Source organism: Dryobates pubescens, chromosome 8 (genome assembly GCF_014839835.1).
Source record: "Dryobates pubescens isolate bDryPub1 chromosome 8, bDryPub1.pri, whole genome shotgun sequence".
Lineage (NCBI taxonomy): Eukaryota > Metazoa > Chordata > Aves > Piciformes > Picidae > Dryobates > Dryobates pubescens.
This window is the reverse complement of record NC_071619.1, coordinates 43,557,958-43,576,211: the sequence shown is the minus strand read 5'-3', so window position 1 is coordinate 43,576,211 and position 18,254 is coordinate 43,557,958. Positions and strand designations below refer to the sequence as shown.

Sequence of the window (18,254 nt, the reverse complement as noted above, 5' to 3'; positions counted from 1 at the left end):
CTTGATGGGGTGCTTGGTGCCATGGGTTAGTTGTTTAGGTGGTGTTGGATTGGTTGATGGGTTGGACGTGATGATCTTGAAGGTCTCTTCCGACCTGGTCTATTCTATTCTACTTTCTATTCTATCCAATCCCTTTTTGAACACCCCCAGGGACAGTGACTCCACCACCTCCCTGGGCAGCACATTCCAAAGGGTAACAACTCTCTCTGGAAAGAACTTTGTCCTCACCTCGACCCTAAACTTCCCCTGATATCCAGCCTGAACCTCCCCTGGCACAGTGTGAGACTGTGTCCTCTTGTTCTGGTGCTGGGTGCCTGGGAGAAGAGACAAACCCCCACCTGGCTACAACCTCCCTTCAGGTAGCTGTAGAGAACAATAAGGTCTCCCCTGAGCCTCCTCTTCTCCAGACTAAGCAACCCCAGCTCCCTCAGCCTCTCCTCATAGGGCTGTGCTCCAGACCCCTCCACAGCTTTGTTGCCCTTCTCTGGACACCTTCCAGCAACTCAACATCTTTCCTAAACTGAGGGGCCCAGAACTGGACACAGGACTCACCACCAGTTGTACTTGAAGCTTCATGTAGATTTTGAAATGCACAGCAGAACAGGGCTTCATTAAAGCTCACAGCCAAATCTATTAAGGGTGAGAGAAATGCAAACAACTGTCCCAAAGGAGTTAAAAACTGGCCTTCAGGTGAGAGTAAACATTACCAGGAAAATTAGTTTCCCATGAAAGCACATATCTTGAGTACACAAGACAGGCAAACTCACTCTTCATGAAAAAAATTAGAAGTAATTTGAAATACACCCATCTATAGAACCATGGAATCATTTCGGTTGGAAGAGACCTCTAAGATCACAGAGTCCAACACCTACCTAACTCTGCCAAGTCTGGTGCTAAGCCGTGTCTCTCAGTGCTAAGTATCTGCATCTCCAAAACACCTCCAGGAATGGGGATTTCAACTGCTCCCCAGGGAAGCCTGTTCCAATGACTGAGAACCGTTTCACTGAAGTTTCTTCTAACAGCCAACATAAACCTCCCGTGGTGGTACAACCTAGGGCTATTTACTCTCATCCCATCACGTGTTACTAGAGGGAAGAGACCAACATCCACCCCACTACAACCTCCTTTCACGGGGTTGTACAGAGCCATGGAGTCCTCTTAACCTCCTGCTCTACAGCCTAAGCAACTCAGTTTCCTCAGCTGCTTCTCACAAGACCTGTTCTCCAAACACTTCCCCAGCCTTGTCCTCTGGACCTACTCCAGCACCTCAATGTTTTTCTTGTAGTGAGGGTCCCAAAACTGAACCCAGTACTCAAAGTTCCAGCACTCACCAGTGCTGACAGAATAGGGGAAAAAAACAACCAACATTGGAATGGGAATAGTAGACCTAGTGACCAGCTATATCAAGTCAGTATTTCAGAAATCAGTTGTTCACATTAGCTAAATATCTAAGTCAGTCTAGGAACCAAAAGTCAGGAAAACTTCTTCCCCCCCAGTGTAATCCCTAATCCCGGTCTGTAATTCCAGCATACACTGCAGGGCTGAGAAACCAGCGAGCTTCTGACTGCAGTTGCTCCCTCCCTATACTTTTTTCATTTCAGGTATTTTTAAGTTTTTAAGCACAGAGCATACCTGTTATTCCCCTCCGGCACTCTGCATGCCGTGCGCGGGTTTGCTGGGTTTTGTTTGCTTTTTAACCCAGGGAATTATTTCAGTAAAAAAGTCTTTTCTTTTCTTTTCCGTTTTTCATTCAAAACGAGCTCACCGCAGGCAAGGAAACCCAAAGATAACAACAGACTCTGAGAAATATATTCTCTTACCGAATACGTAAGACCGCAACTGCCTGACCGCTCTCCAAACCGTTCAGGGAGCGCAGCGACCCCCTCCAGCCGAGCGCAGCCGTCACACCCGTGACAGGGTGCACCCCGGGGCTCCGCATTCACCCGGGGCGGGTGCTCTGCCGCACGCAGGGCTTTCGGCTTGGGACAACACTGTAGAAAGACGTTCCCAAATCGTCCCTGCCGGGGTGGGAAGCAGCTCTTCCAGGACAAAGCCCTCCTCACCGCTTGACCGAGCGGCAGCGTGGCTCCCGAGCCCGGCACAGCGCTAGCCACCCCAAGCAGCCCCGGCCCTTCGCGGGCTGCCGGTACTTCCGCATGCCCCGCCGCCGCCGATTGGCGCGCCCCGCGCCCGCCGCGCCTCATTGGCCCAGCCCGGCACGTGGTACCAACGACTCGCCGGGCGCCAAATTCAAACCGGGAAACCATCGCAGCTGCCAGCGCCGGACTCTGGGGTTGTTGTCTCTTTCCGTACGTCCCGCCGGGTCGGGGAAGCGGTGAGTTCCGACCTGCCCTCGGCACTCCTTCCCGGAGTATCAGGGTGTCTCTCCGTAGGGGCTGACGGAGCCCGGCAGCCCTGCGGGGGCTGTGCTGAGAGCGTAAGACGGCAGGAAGAGGGAAAAGCGCCTAGGCTCGGGCCGCGGCGGTGGGAATTTGAGGGAGCAGGTAGACTTCCGGGCGACCGTGGCGGGAGTTGGAGTGGGTGAAGAAAGAGCCCAGAAGCCTTTAGCGCTCTTTCCCCTTACGATCTCTGTGTAGCGCATCCGCAGGGCTGCTCCTGGGCCTATACTGGTGGCAGTGGCTCGAGACCTTAGGAAGTGCCTCGCTCCTGTTGGGAATGCCATGCCTTAGAGGCTAGCTGAAGGTGACTTCTACCCTTGTCCCGCGGGGAATCTCTTTCTGAGGGAGTGGAACCGATGCCAAAGGGTCATATGTGTAATTCTGAACGTGTGTGTTAGTAGCCTTCAGTTGTTGGGCAGTCCCTGGTCACAGGGCTGTCTGCTCCCTGCACTTTAGGGGCCAGCTTGATGTTTTTATTTGCCAGACTCTTTCCAGTTTGTGTCTTTGTACAAAACCCCCTACTGAGAATTTTCTTATTTACTGGCTAGCCAGGTTAAAATCTAACAATGTAAAAGGCCTTTTAAATTTGTTTATTTATTTTTATTCTGCTTGCTATCCCTAATGCTAAACAAGTACAATTTGTACTCTTGTCCTGGAACAGCTTGCTGCAGGAGACCTATTCCACCTAATTCTTGAATGGGGTGATATTTACAAGTGGTATTCTCAGAAGGGACACACCACATGTTAGCCTGAAAGCATTATCTCTGAATTTCATCTCCTCTGCTTTATACTTTGTAATCTAAATTGTCTGTTGTCCTAATGTTTGACTCTTAAATTACATTCTGTTGAATAATATATAACTGGTTCTTGACAGTTATACAGAAGGAATGACTAAAAGCATTTTCATTACATTTTAAAGCACCTAACTTCTGCTGCATTTATTGTGTTCCATTGTAATGTTCAGGAAATCTCTGCTTCTCAGTCCTTAAACCATATGTTAAATTACCTTTTATCTGAGATCAGCTGGTTACAATGATGAGCTAGAAGACTCAAGGCTGCTCTGAGTTTTACTGTCCCCCCCCGTCAGCTTGGTGGCTGACACTGGTCAAATCACTTTACATCCCCATTTCTGTAAAGCACATATAGATACTTCCACAGTCTCACAGTATAACCAAGGTTGGAAGAGACCCCAAGGATCATCAAGTCCAACCTGTCCCAACAGACCTCATGACTAGACCATGGCACCAAGTGCCACGTCCAATCTCCCCTTGAACACCTCCAGGGATGGTGATTCCACCACCTCCCTGGGCAGCACATCCCAATGACGAACAACTCGCTCAGTGAAGAACTTTCTCCTCACCTCGAGTCTAAACCTCCCCTGGCACAGCTTGAGACTGTGTCCCCTTGTTCTGGTGCTGGTTGCCTGGGAGAAGAGACCAACCCCTTCCTGTCTACAACCACCTTTCAGGTAGTTGTAGAGGGCAATGAGGTCACCTCTGATCCTTCTCTTTTCCAGACTAAACAACCCCAGCTCCCTCAGCCTCTCCTCACAGGGCTGTGCTCAAGGCCTCTCCCCAGCCTTGTTGCCCTTCTCTGGACACCTTCAAGTGTCTCGATGTCCTTCTTAAACTGAGGGGTCATTATGTGCTCTGTGGTTCCCATCTTGTGATGCAAATTATTGTGACCTTTTGAGGCTGTGCCTTTAAGCAAGGGACAGTGCTGGCTAAATGTTTTGTAAATATATTGGTATTCTAAACAAATTTCATTAGTAGATAGGTGGGAGTACAGTTTTAAGTTTCAGTGCAGCTGGACCTTTCCTCAGTTGGGTTTCTTTTCGCTCACCCCTTCCAGCTGTCTGCTTCTGGGCTTCTAGCCAAATAACAGATAAGCATTAATCCTCCTGCACAAGGCCTCTGCCTCGTTAACTCCCCTTTTCTCTTTCTAACCCTCTTTGGGGAAAAAGGGAGGTAAGGGGGTGCAGGGGGAAACCCCCTCTTCTGGGGTGTTTGTTTCTGTTCTTGTTTCCTTGCTGTATATTTCTGTATATGTTGTAATTTTTGTATATTTGTGTACACAAATTCCCTGCCTGGGTCATTGCTTTGTAAATACAGCGTTCCTTTTGCTTCACCCACTGAGTTAGCTGTGGTTGTTCCTTCTTAGTGGGGGAGGGAAAGCTGGGCCTTCTCTCTCAACCCACCACAATTATCTACCCTGTAAATATCTTTCCTGTTATCCTTTGTTAACCTGTAGGTCAAGGAGGTACAGTACTATTTCCCACTAGCCTCATCAACCTTATTAAATGCTTTAGTTTGCTTTCCTTCTTTCTAGCTTTGTAGCAATTGCGGAGAATCTGTGCTCTGTGAGAGGCCTGTGGTGATTTGCTGGAGCTTTCCTAGATGTTCCTGCCCCCTACATGCTTTATGTTGTGTCTCTTGTCTTGCAGGATTTGGTGTTGTCCCTTTCAATGGAGAGTGACTGTACAGATCAATAATGAGGACTAGCCCTCGCAGGCCCTTAATTCTCAAGAGACGGAAGCTGACCCTCTCGCAGAGCGATGCATCCAGTGCCTCAGCAGGGGATGAGAGCAGCGGTCAGCAGTGCAGCCAGGAGGACCAACCCAGCAGCCAACCCCGAGACAAAGCGGACGGTGGCCTGCAGAAATTCCCGGCGGGAATAAAGATGATTGACCACCCTACCATGCCTAACACACAAGTGGTGGCCATCCCTGCAAATGCTGATATCCAGAGTATCATAGAGGCACTGACAGTGAAAGGAAAAGAATGCGGCAGCAATGGGCCAAACAAGTTCATTCTCGTTAGCAGTGGGGGCAGGTCCCGCTCATCGGGTCTGATACCCTCGCAGCATCTCCCCTTGGAGAAGAAACCCAGCGCAGCAACCAAGGCTGCAAATGGTCAAGAGAGAGAGAAGACTGTTAAAAAGATACCTGGTCTTGCAGGAGGAACAGTGCTCTGGCATTCAGGAATTGACTCAGTGATTGGAAATGAGCAGGAGAACAACAGTATGTAATCTCAACGTTCTTCTTGTCCTGACAGATAAACTGATGTGAAGTGGGCCAGGGAACATAGTGCTCAGATACCAGTACTCAGTAATGGAAAGTATTCCTTCATTGCCAAATAGCTATGGGTTTGATTCTAAAAATCTATAGAGTTATGTGTATGTAAGGAAGTCTAAAGGCTCTACTAAAGTAGATACATTTTTGGTGAAAGAAATTGTAGAATGGCTTTAGTTGGAAGGCATCTTAAAGATCATCGAGTTCCAACCCCCCCTGCCATGGGCAGGGACACCTCCTACTAGACTAGGTCCACAGCTTCTCTGGCAACCCATTCCAGTGCCTCACCATCCTCATAATAAAGAACTTTTGGGGTCCTCCTCAGGGAGGCCACACTCCTGGTATGCACTGGTTAGGCTACACCTTGAGTCCTGTGTCCAGTTCTGGGCCCCTCAGTTTAGGAAGGAGGTTGACTTGCTGGAACGAGTCCAGAGAAGGGCAACAAAGTTGGTGAGGGGTTTGGAACACAGCCCTGTGAGGAGAGACTGAGGGAGCTGGGGTTGCTTAGCCTGGAGAGGAGAAGACTCAGGGGTGACCTTATTGCTCTCTACAACTACCTTAAAGGAGGTTGTAGACAGGCAGAGGTTGGTCTCTTCTCCCAGGCAGCCAGTACCAGAACAAGAGGACACAGTCTCAGGCTGCGCCACGGGAGGTTTAGGCTGGAGGTTAGGAGGAAGTTCTACACAGAGAGAGTGATTGCCCATTGGGATGTGCTGCCCAGGGAGGTGGTGGAGTCACCATCACTGGAGGTATTCAGGAGGAGACTTGATAGGGTGCTTGGTGCCATGGTTTAGCTGATCAGGTGGTGTTGGATGATAGGTTGGACACGGTGATCTTGAAGGTCTCTTCCAACCTGGTTTATTCTATTCTCCAGGCAAGGTCTCACGAGAGCAGAATGCAGAATCAGTCAGAATCAGTGAAATTGTAGTGTTGGGGAAAACAGAAGGGCTGACTTGAGGATACAGAGCCTAGATGAACAAAACCCTAAGTTTAATTTAGAAGAAGGGTTATAGAATCATAGAACTGTTTTGGTTGGAAAAGATCTTTAAGACTGAGTCCAACCACTCTCTAACTCTACCAAGTCTGGTGCCAAACCATGTCCCTCAACACCACATCTCTGCCTCTTTTAGAATCATAGAATCAATATGGTTGGGAAAGAGATCATCAAGTCCAGCCTCTCACCCAACACCTCATGACAACTAAACCATGGCGTCAAGTGCCACATCCAATCCTTTTTTGTACTCCTCCAATAGCAGTGACTCTACCACCTCCCTGGGCAGCACATTCCAGTAGCCAATTACTCTCTCTGTGAAGAACTTTCTCCTCACCTCAAGCCTAAACTTCCCCTGGCACAGCTTGAGACTGTGTCCTCTCATTCTGGTGCTGCTTGCCTGGGAGAAGAGACCAACCCCTCCTGGCTACAACCTCCCTTCAGGTAGTTGTAGACAGCAATAAAGTCTCCCCTGAGCCTCCTCCAGGCTAAACACCTCCAGGGATGGATAGGGATTGGAGATTCAACCACCCTCCTGGGGAGCCTGTTCCAATGGTTGAGAATGTGTACAGTGAAGAAAATTTTTCTAACACCCAACATAAACCTTCCTGGTGCAGCTTGAGGCCATTACCTCTCATACTATCACTTGTTACTAGGGATAAGTGACCAACACCTGTCTGGCTCCAACCTCCTTTCAGGAAGCCATAAAGTGTGATAAAGTCTCTTCAGCCCTCCTTTTCTCCAGGGTAAACCCCAGTTCCCTCAGCTGCTTCTCAGAAAACCCTTCACCAGCTTTGTTGCCTTTCTCTGGACCTACTCCTACACCTCAATGTCTTTCTTGTAGTGAGCTGTATAGCTGAATTCAAAACTAACACAGGGAACCCTAGCCAGTGACAAAACATATGGCCCTAGAGCTTTGACAAAGCCTTTAATCACTAAGTGGCACATTTGTTCTTTGTCTGTCTCTGGAAACTGCTGAATAGATGTCAGAAGTGGGATGGATTTTACTCTGAAACACTGTTTGGATCAAATTTATATGAGCAGCTTAAAATAGCAGTGCAGCTTCTGGGCTGCAGCTTATCCCACAGCAGTGTTCTGTCTGTCAGGAACCCACAGGCAGCTGAAATAGTTGTATTGCTCCAGTCAGCCTTACAGGAAGTAATGGAACTGGGTTAGTTTCTGTTGCTGCAGTTCAAAGACCTGGATACATCTGAGCTGTTGACTTGTGTCTTGCACTAGGTCTTTCAGTTAGAGTTTGTCACTGCCTTCCTTGGGCTTTGCTTACTAGGTTCACCCTTTAGCTAACAATATTTGAGTTGTTGAAATATTTGATCAGTGTTGTCCTGTTTCGTTTGAGAGCCATAGTCTGGGCTGAATGTTTGGGTTTAAGGCTGCAGCTTTTCCCAGAAATGGGGCAGATTCACACAAAATCAGGAATTCAAGATTGAATTCCTTCCACAAGAAACATTAGCACTGCAATTGCCTCTAGTCTTGAGACAAGGGTGCCTCATTTAGAAGCGTGGCTAGTGCCTTCCCTTTGGCAGCTGAGAGGAAGGGCAGAGAGGGTTCCTTTGGAGTAAGCAGAGCTATGGGCTTGTTATCCCAACAGGCAGTGGCGAAACAACCAACTCTGTGTTGGATGATAGTCTAACTAACATCCAGTGGCTGGGGAAGATGAGATCTGATGGGCTAAGCCCCTCCTCTGTGAAGCAAGGCGTGGCGAAAGAGAACCGGGTGCCTCTGCAGGAAAGAATCAAGGTAAGCAGAAGACAGCAGACCGGGTGCTAAACAATCTGATAAAGGAGTAGTCCCTGTGGGCCAGAAGACTTGCAAGAGCTAGGCATCACCATCTCTTAAGTAACCAAGTTTGGCTTTTACTGATTCGAATAGCCAAACCTGGAAGATCCAGGAATGTTTCATGGCCCATCTCATCGACTTTGTGAGCACTCATTGTCATTCTTTCTGTCTCTCAGACTGAAGAGGATTATGCCACTGCCTCCAGGCCTACTGCTGCCACCTCCTCATGGCAGGATTCAGTATCAGAACGACCTCCTTACTCCTACATGGCCATGATCCAGTTTGCTATCAACAGCACTGAGAAGAAGCGTATGACTCTGAAGGACATCTATACTTGGATTGAGAATCATTTTCCGTATTTTAAACACGTGGCAAAGCCAGGCTGGAAGGTAACAAGCGAGCCCTCGAGCTGCTGAGGGCCACGGGGTGATATTGTTTTGGATGAAAATGAGAAGGTGCTCCCCAGCCTGCAGAGCTCTGTGGAATTTCATTTAAACACCCCACCCAAAATACCCTCTCCTTCCAGATGTTCCTTGTTCCACTTTTTATATCCCATTTCTCATTCCACTTAGGTGAGATGATGTGATGTTTGGAGTAAGAATAAGGATCTCAAAAGTAACTAGAATAAGAGACTGATGACAGGATTGGCTAGGTGTGCAGTGACTATGAAGGTCCACGTTGCCTAGCCTTTGGAATGTAATCTCTCTGCCAGGGCAGTCACATCTGAGGTAAGCCTTGCAGTGCTGATAAAAAAACTACTGCTTTTCAACCTCCTCCTCCTTTCTCTCCAGAACTCCATCCGGCACAACCTGTCCCTTCACGACATGTTTGTCCGTGAGACATCCGCTAACGGTAAAGTTTCATTCTGGACTATTCACCCTGATGCAAACCGCTGCCTGACGCTGGACCAGGTATTTAAGGTGAGTGCTTCCTGCAAAGAAAATGAGACAGGCTATGCAGTTCCTAAATGCCACACCAGCCAGATGCAGTTTATTTTAAGCTGCTTTGACATCAGCCGTTTTATGGAACCTGGATTTAGTCAATATCCTGTGTCTGAAAGCGTGCCGTGGCTGTACACGTGAGCTGGAGCTTCTCTAGGGTGGGGTGGTTCTTCAGGTTGTGTGCCAAATGTAATAGTGAGTTTGTTCCACTTCTTTCCCTGGGCCTGATTCAAATTCCTTGTGAGAAGCTTTCCACTGAAGTCAACGAGGAGTTCCTACATCGTCTGAGTAGACAGTCACAGGATGGAATTGCCTTGTCCCAGCTAGGGACAAAGGGTGCTTTGGGAGTACTGTTCTGTGGGAGAAACAGCTTGTGAGCCTGGCATGTGTGTGTTTAGACAACTGTTATTTTCTGCAGTGGGTGGGCAGATTGTCTCTTGTGCTCAGATTATACAACTTCAAAATGACCAATTTGTTCCCTCCTTGGTTGATAACTTCACCTCATTTTTCTCCCTCTCAATGCCTTGTTGCCACCAGCCCCTGGACTCGGGGTCACCAACGTCGCCTGAGGGCTCTGAATTGGTAAGACTTACCCTCTGGCTCGGGGCTTGGGCTTCCACTCTCTCACCAGTTACTGAAAAAGGACAAGAGACTTGGGGAGGGGAACTAGGTCACTGCTGCACCTAGTCATACAGCTCCACTCACACCCTTTCTGGGGAGAGGGGGCAGGCCAAAGCTTAACTGCCTTCAGGGAATATGCTCTCTACAGCTGGCAGACCTATACAGCTTTGAGAAACCACAAGTCTACTGCTGAATTAGACTGCAGTGGGCACTGCCAGGCTTCAGAGAATAAACCCAGAGATTGCTGGGCTCAGATCCAGAGAGAATAGGATCCTTCTGTGCTCTCTTTCATTTTGGAGCCCAGCTGCGTTGTGACTCTTGGAAGGATGAAGCTGCTGTGGCTCTTGCATTCGGCAGTTTAACAACAGATTTTCATACAGCCTGTCAGACACTTTTGTGCCATGGCTGCAGCCTTCTCCTTTCCATCTGCTTAGACTTCTCATTCCTCCGTTGCCTCTGCTCTTCCACTTGAACATCTAGCTGGGCTGTGGTTTGTATAAACAGAATACAAGAAAGCTATTGTGTTCACCTTTCCTCAGGCACTGAGGACACCAAAACCAGGCTGGTTCTGCAGTAGAGCCTGCAGCTGGAGCTGCTCTGTCATGCCTTCTCTTTGTCTTTGAGGTGGCATGGCTGCCAACCAGCAAGTGGTACAAATATAGCTGGTATAAATGCTGGATGTTAACAGCTGCTCTCTCCATGTTAACACAGCCCAGGCTTCTGGATTCACAGTTCTGAATGAGGCAGTGGAATAAAGATGGATTCCTTTCTTTAAAGAACTTTCTTTTCTTCTCTTTCTTATTTCACAATGAATGCAGCATCAAAAAGGACACCTTCCAGGTTCCCAGAACATGACAAGCACCGGCAGCAGCAAAACTGAACCCCAGAATTCCCGTGAGTGTCTGCATTAGCCTAGACTGAAGACCCAAATCAGTCCCATAAATCTAGGGCACTCTCCAAGATTCCCTTAGGAATAAAAGTGGCAATTTTTATCCAGATTTGACAGCTTAGCTTACCTACTGTCAAGTTTGGAGCTGAAGGCAGTATCTTGCTATGTCGGAGAGGACATGATGGAGAGAGGGAGGGGATTAGATACTTGAATGACAGCAGAGTTTGCCCCAACTTGAGGGCTAGGATCTGTATGGAGGACTATTCTCTTCATCAGATCTTCTGGTTTGGGATTTCTGTCCCCAAACTGAGCAGAGGAGGCAGGTGGTTAAATCAGAGTCATAGAATGCCAGGCTGGAAGGCACCCCAAGGATCATCTGTTCCAACCTTTCTACATAAGAGAAAAAATGAGATGGCCCAGCACCCTATCAAGCTCAGTCTTAAAACTGTCCAGTGTAGGGCAATCCACTACTTCCCTTGGGAGATTATTCCAATGTCTAACTGTTATGGTGAAAAATTTTCTTCTGCAGTCCAATCAGTATCTCCCCAGGAATGAATTTTAGCCCTTGCCCATCACCCCTTGTCTTTTCCATGTGACTCCTTGTAAAAAGGGAGTGTCCTCCTCCTTGGTAGCCACCCTTTATGTACTGGTGCATGGTAATAAGGTCTTCCCTGAGCCTTCCTGATGCTGAACAAGATTTCTGAATGTTTATTTTGCTGTATTTAGAGAGACTTCCTGTTAGATACCTGGATGTCCAGAGATAGCAGAGGAAAGGTAAGAGTCTAGCGAGTCCATCCTTTTCCCTTCCAGGGCGAAAAATGAAGCCTCTGCTTCCTCGCATCAACTCCTACCTGGTACCCATCCAGTTTCCTTTGAGTCAGCCTCTTGTCTTGCAGCCTTCTGTGAAGGTTCCTCTGTCTATGGCACAGGGAGCATCCCTCAGCGGCTCGGAGACGTTCCGGAGCAACAAGCGCGTGCGCATCGCCCCCAAGGTCGGTTTCTTCTTGCTTGTTTTATGAGAGCTTGGGGCATTTTTGTCTGATTCTTCTGGTGGCTTTTTGATGTTTGTTTGGGAGTTTTTGTGTGTGGCTTAGCTATTGTTGTTTTGGTTTGTGTGTTGGGTTTTTTCCTGCAGCTTGCCTTCTCTGGACCCGATTCCTCATATGATTCCTTTGTGCACTGTCAGAGAATCGCATACTGGTAGGTGCTGGAGGGAAGGGACCTCTGAAGATCACCTAGTCCAACCAGCCTGCTACAGTGGGCTTGGCTAGAGCAAGTTGCCCAGGGTCACATCCAGGAGGGTTTTGAAATTCTCCAGAGAAGGAGAGTCCCTAACTGATCTGGGCAGCCTTTTGCAGTGCTCTGGCACTCCCAAAGGGAAGATTTTGGTTTTTTTTTCCTAGGGTTAAGTGAAACCTCCTGTGTTCCAGTCTGTGCTCATTGCCCCTTGTCCTGTGACTGGGCATCATTGGAAAGAGTGATGCTCTTGACCTCCACTCTTTAGATATTGATGAGATCCCCTCTCAGTCTGTTCTTTTCCCTCCTAAAGAGCCCCAAGTCTCCTGGCCTCTCCTTGTCAGAGAGATGCTCCAGTCCCCTTTGTGTGCCTCCATTGGACACTCCAGTAGTTCCCTGCCTTTCTTGAAGTGGAGAATCCAGAACTGTGTACAGTATTCCAGATGTGGCCTCACTAGACCACAGTAGAATGGAGGAGAACCTCCCTCCATCTGTTGGCCACAGCTCTAACGCACCTCAGAATACCGTTGTTCTTCTGGCCATGAGGCCACATTTGTTGGCTCATGGTCAGCCTGTTGACCACTAGCACTTCCCCATCCTTCTCTGCAGAGCTGCTTTTCAGCAGGTCAACACCTAACATATGTTGATGCATTGGGTTCCAGCCTATCCAAGTCTTGCTGAATTGCAGCACAGCCCAATGGTGTTCCTGTCACTCCTCCCAGTTTTGTATCGCTGGCAAACTTGAGAGTACGCTCTTTCCCTTCATCTAGATCATAGGATGTTAGGGGTTGGAAGGGACCTTCAGAGATCATCAAGTCCAACACTCCTGCCAGAGCAGGACCATAGAATCTAGCACAGGTTGCACAGGAACACATCCAGATGCATCTGTAAAGTCTCCAGAGGAGACTCCACAACCTCTCTGGGCAGCCTGTTCCAGTGCTCTGTGACCCTCACAGTGAAGAAGGAGGACAGCTTCTTATTCCAGGTACTGCGTGAGCCTACCAGGGGCAAGGCTCTGCTTGACCTCCTCTTCACCAGCAGGGAAGGGCTGGTGGGTGATGTGGTGGTCGGAGGCTGTTTAGGGGCCAGCGACCACGAGAGAACTGAATTTTCGGTATTTGGTCAAACTAAGAGGGGCAGCAAGAAGACCTCCACTCTGGACTTCCGGAGGGCAGACTTCAGGTTGCTCAAGGAAATAATTCAGAGGGTTCCTTGGGAGAAAGCCCTTAAAAATAAAGGGGTCCAGGAGGGCTGGACCTGCTTCAAGAAAGAACTGATGAAGGCTCAGGAGCAGGCTGTGCCAGTGTGCCGGAAGAGGAGCCGCCGGGGCAGACGGCCAGCCTGGCTGTGTAATGAACTTTTAACAGAACTAAGGGAAAAAAAAGAGGGTGTATAATCTTTGGAAGAAAGGTGAGGCAACCCATGGGATGTTTAAAGAGGTTGCTAGGGCATGTAGGAGGAAAATTAGAGAGGCAAAAGCACATTTGGAACTCAAACTGGCCTCTGATGTGAAGGACAACAAAAAGTCCTTCTATAAATATATTAATAGCAAGAGGAAGGGCAGGGACAACCTCCACTCCTTGGTTGACATGGAGGGAAATGTTGTATCACAGGATGAGGAAAAGGCAGAGGTACTTAACACCTTCTTTACCTCAGTTTTTACTAGCTGGAAAGAACGTCTACCAGACAGCTGGCCTGCAGAGCTGGCAGAAGGAGCTAGGGAGCTGCATGGTTTCCCTGTGTTCCATGAGCAAGTGATAGGAGCTCTCCTTAGCAGCTTAGACCCCCACAAGTCCATGGGACCAGATGGGATCCATCCCAGGGTGCTGAGAGAGCTGGCAGATGTGCTGGCCAAGCCACTCTCCATTATTTTTCATCAGTCCTGGCTCACTGGAGAGATCCCAGCTGACTGGAAACTGGCCAACGTGGTACCCATCCACAAGAAGGGCCGGTTGGATGAGCCAGGGAATTACAGGCCTGTCAGCCTGACCTCAGTGCCAGGAAAGATTATGGAGCAGGTCATCCTGAGTGCAATCACACAACACTTAGAGGATGGCCAAGGGATCAGGCCCAGCCAGCATGGGTTTAGGAAGGGCAGGTCCTGCCTGACCAACCTGATCTCCTTCTATGATCAGGTGAGTGCCTGGTGGATGTGGGGAGGCCTGTGGATGTAGTCTACCTGGACCTCAGCAAGGCCTTTGACACCGTTCCCCATAGCAAACTCCTGGCCAAGCTGTCAGCCCATGGCTTGGATGGGAGCACACTGCGATGGGTTAGGAACTGGCTGGAGGCTGAGCCCAGAGAGTGGTGGTGAATGGTGCCACAGCCAGCTGGCAGCCAGGCACCAGTGGTGTGCCCCAGGGATCAGTGCTGGGCCCTGTGCTCTTTAACATCTTTATTGATGATCTGGACGAGGGCATCGAGTCCATCATCAGTAAATTTGCTGACGACACCAAGCTGGGGGCAGGAGTTGATCTGCTGGAGGGTAGAGAGGCTCTGCAGAGGGACCTGGACATGCTGGGCAGATGGGCAGAGTCCAAGGGCATGAGATTGAACACATCCAAGTGCCAGGTTCTGCACATTGGCCACAACAACCCCATGCAGAGCTACAGGCTGGGGTCAGAGTGGCTGGAGAGCAGTCAGGCTGAGAGGGACCTAGGGGTGCTGGTTGATGGTAGACTGAACATGAGCCTGCAGTGTGCCCAGGCAGCTAAGAAGGCCAATGGCATCCTGGCCTGCATCAGGAACAGTGTGGCCAGCAGGAGCAGGGAGGTCATTCTGCCCCTGTACACTGCACTGGTTAGGCCGCACCTCGAGTACTGTGTCCAGTTCTGGGCCCCTCAGTTTAGGAAGGAGGTTGACTTGCTGGAACGAGTCCAGAGAAGAGCAACAAAGTTGGTGAGGGGTTTGGAACATAAGCCCTGTGAGGAGAGGCTGAGGGAGCTGGGGTTGCTTGGCCTGGAGAAGAGGAGACTCAGGGGTGACCTTATTGCTCTCTACAACTACCTGAAGGGAGGTTGTAGACAGATGGATGTTGGTCTCTTCTCCCAGGCAGCCAGTACCAGAACAAGAGGACACAGTCTCAGGCTGCGCCAGGGGAGGGTCAGGCTAGATGTTAGGAAAAAGTTCTATACAGAAAGAGTGATTGCCCATTGGAATGGGCTGCCTGGGGAGGTGTTGGGAGTTACCATCACTGGAGGTTTTCAGGAGGAGACTTGATGGGGTGCTTGGTGCCGTGGGTTAGTTGTTTGGGTGGTGTTGGGTTGGTTGATGGGTTGGACGCGATGATCTTGAAGGTCTCTTCCAACCTGGTTTATTCTATGTATATGTATTCTAAGTTCCTCCTCATGTTGAGGTGGAACCTCCTGTGCTGGAGTTTATATCCATTGCCCCTTGTCCTGTCACAGGGTGCAATGGAGAAGAGCCTGTCCCCTCCCTCAGATATTTATAAACATTTATTAAATCCCCTCTCAATCTTCTCCAGGCCAAAAATCCCCAGGTCTCTGAGCCTCTCCTCATAGGGCACATGCTCCAGACCCTTAACCATAATGTGGTTCCACATAACATAGCTCTCCGCTGGATTTTCTCCAGCAGATCCTTGTCCCTCTTGAAGTGGGACTTTACTGGTGCTGTTTATTATTCCTTCCCAGATGAAGGACACTGCACTTACCCTTGTTGAAAGTCATTAGGTTCCTTGGTGATACAGAACAAGACCAGACCCAGTCCTGACCTCTGGGGAACACCACCAGTTGCTCTGAAAACTAAGCTCACATTAACTGGTCAGTGGGAAGCCCTGCCCTCCTGTTGCTAGCATGGGTGTTACCTTCTAGCTGCTATAGGGCTGTGACTGTCACTCACCAGAGGAGGGGCTCTATGAATTGTTCAAGACAATTTTTCCATGCTGCTTGGATGTAAAGAAGTAAGAATGGAGAAAATGGCCCTTAAAATATTTAGTGTTTTGATATCTCTGAGGGAACTACTTCTGAAAGAACATTTGCATGTAGCCTCTTCCCAGAGGTTTTTGTAACCTGCCCTTTTCTGATTCTGTGGGTTTCCCAGCTCTCCTGGGCTCAGGCAAAACAGCTATTAAACAGGTCCTTCTCTTGGCATCTCTCTCGCTGCTCTTGACTGCTTAAACATGGTAAAGCTTTCACTTCTTCCATCCTGTCTAATCATAATCCTATATTCCCTTGCATGCCTGCTGCTTTATGTTCTCTTCTATGACTTACCTTTCCCCTGTGCTGTTTATTTTGATAACCTCATTTTTTTTTCCCTTGATTTTGTTACTGCACATGTAGGTAGTGTCAGGAGGAGCCAAAGGGGTTACACTTTTCCAGAAATATTTGCCTCATGCCTGTGCTCCTAGAAGTTCTTCACAGCAGAAGTGCTCTGAAGGATGTGACTTCAAGTCACCTAGCTAAAATCCCTCTCATGTGATCTGTGGCTTCTTTGTATCATTTTCACACAGCTCAATCTCTGTTTTTACAGTAAATGCTTCATGAAGAGTCTCTTTTTCTGCTGCCCTGAAGTGTCAGTCTTTGTCTTCCCACTACCATTTGGATTTTGGGTGGTCTGGGTCCTTGTGTACTGACTGTGTATCACTTGTGTTTCTTTGTAGACGTCACTCTCTACAGAAGATTCATCCCCTTTACCTATGGCTGCTGTCAAGGAGGAGAGTCAATGTGATGAAGGTTTATTTTCCTCAGCTCATTCTCTAAAGGAGAACAGCTCCCAGTCTGGTGAGCCGCCTTTCCCTGAGAGTGTCTGTATAAAGGAGGAAGAAGGCTCTCAACTGGATGACTGGCTCTTGCCATTTGCTTCAACCCTAATGGTAAAGGAAGAGACAAGCTTCTTGCTCCCAGTCTCCTCCACAAAGGAGAAGAAACAATTGACCACACTGAAGTCACCATCGAAGGGTGTTTCTGACACACTAGTCATAAAGAGGAGGGAGATGGGCAGATCCAGAAGGAAACAACGCCTGGCCCTGCCTTGCTCAGAGGAGCCTGTCCTTGTTCTGCCGGAAGGTAGTAGCTTTGACCCGCAGGAAGGCCAGCCGCTCGAGAACGTGTCGCAGCTCAGCTGCTCACCGAGGCAAGAGGAGCCCTTTAAAACACCAGTCAAAGAGATGTTCAGCAAATTGCCAGTTTCTTCCACTCCCAGCAAAGTCTCAATAACTACTACCCCACCAGTAGGGGCCCTTGACCCCTGGAAGTCTGCATCCTCAGCCAAGGGAAGTCATGAGCTGGACTTCAGTCCAGTGAGAACTCTTCAGTTGCCAGTTACACCCCTCCAGGAGAACCAAGACCTGCTGGATTTTACCACCACACCCCTGAAAAATCTCCTTCCTGAGTCCCCTCGGGACCTGCTCTATGCAGAATCCAGTGACATGGAGCCTGCCCCTTTCACCAGCTCTCCAGCTTTTATCCATGAGTCTAAGCAATCATCTGTGGAGCTGCCAGCCTCTGGCCTCACTGAAAACCGGTCGCTCCTGGAGGGTCTTATCCTGGACACCATGAATGACAGTCTGAGCAAAATCCTTCTAGATATCAGCTTTCCTGGTCTTGAGGATGAAAACTTGGGAACAGACATTAGCTGGTCTCAGCTCATACCTGAACTGAAGTAAGTTGGCCTGAGGACTGGATTTGACTTTTGATATTACAGAAAGCACTCTACTCTTCTGAGATCTGTTCATGGAGTCTAAGAAGATTACCTGCTTTTCACTTCCTTCCCACATCCATGGGAATAGAGGGCATTATTGACTCCTGCTAAACTGGGAGACAGGCCCCTTGGCTGCTATGAGCTCCTTATACAAGTTGCAATAGGCTTTATATGGAATAAGATAGAACTTCTCTAATCTTGTGTTAGAGATAAGAGTCCCTGGAGAGGTTATCAGGAGAACACCAAGGTAGGCCCTAAGTACTGCTTAAGGTGTCAGAGCAAATGAATGCACTCCTCAGTTATGTACAATAACAAGGAGCCTGGGAACCTTCCCCTATCTCTGATTTTACTTTCCTTTACTTGGTCCTCCTGTTACCTGCTCTCATCTATGTGTAGTTAAAATGGCTGTAAATACTGTACATTCCTTAAATTAGCCTTTAATTATAACTTTATTCTTGTAGGGTTGTGGGAGTATTTTGGCTGCTAAAAGGTTCCACAAGTCCTGTGTACCTACCCTAGGTAAAATCCAAAATGACTGGTCTTTAATCTCAGACTTAGCAACACATTGATCTAGGCTGTGCTGAAGGTCACTGAGGCAAAGATCTGCAAAATGGCCTATATGTGACTGAAGTCAAATTGAGACTGGTTGCAG

At 48.7% G+C, this 18,254-nt stretch overlaps 1 protein-coding gene across 1 annotated transcript; it reads left to right on the top strand.

The window, feature by feature from the left end:
- Positions 1-4,889: 4,889 nt before the first annotated feature.
- FOXM1 (forkhead box M1) lies at positions 4,890-17,567 on the top strand. Its single transcript, XM_009896657.2, has 8 exons — positions 4,890-5,418; positions 8,070-8,218; positions 8,434-8,646; positions 9,049-9,177; positions 9,736-9,780; positions 10,638-10,713; positions 11,519-11,700; positions 16,563-17,567. The coding sequence occupies exons 1-8, from the start codon at positions 4,890-4,892 to the stop codon at positions 17,565-17,567; spliced, it is 2,328 nt and encodes a 775-aa protein (XP_009894959.2).
- The last annotated feature ends 687 nt before the right edge of the window (positions 17,568-18,254 follow it).

Coding starts and splice junctions, on each gene's coding strand:
- FOXM1 (XM_009896657.2), top strand. CDS start 4,890: ATGAGGACTAGCCCTCGCAGGCCCTTAATTCTCAAGAGACGGAAGCTG. Junction 8,219..8,433: donor CTCTGCAGGAAAGAATCAAG/GTAAGCAGAAGA, acceptor TCTGTCTCTCAG/ACTGAAGAGGATTATGCCAC. Junction 11,701..16,562: donor GCGTGCGCATCGCCCCCAAG/GTCGGTTTCTTC, acceptor GTTTCTTTGTAG/ACGTCACTCTCTACAGAAGA.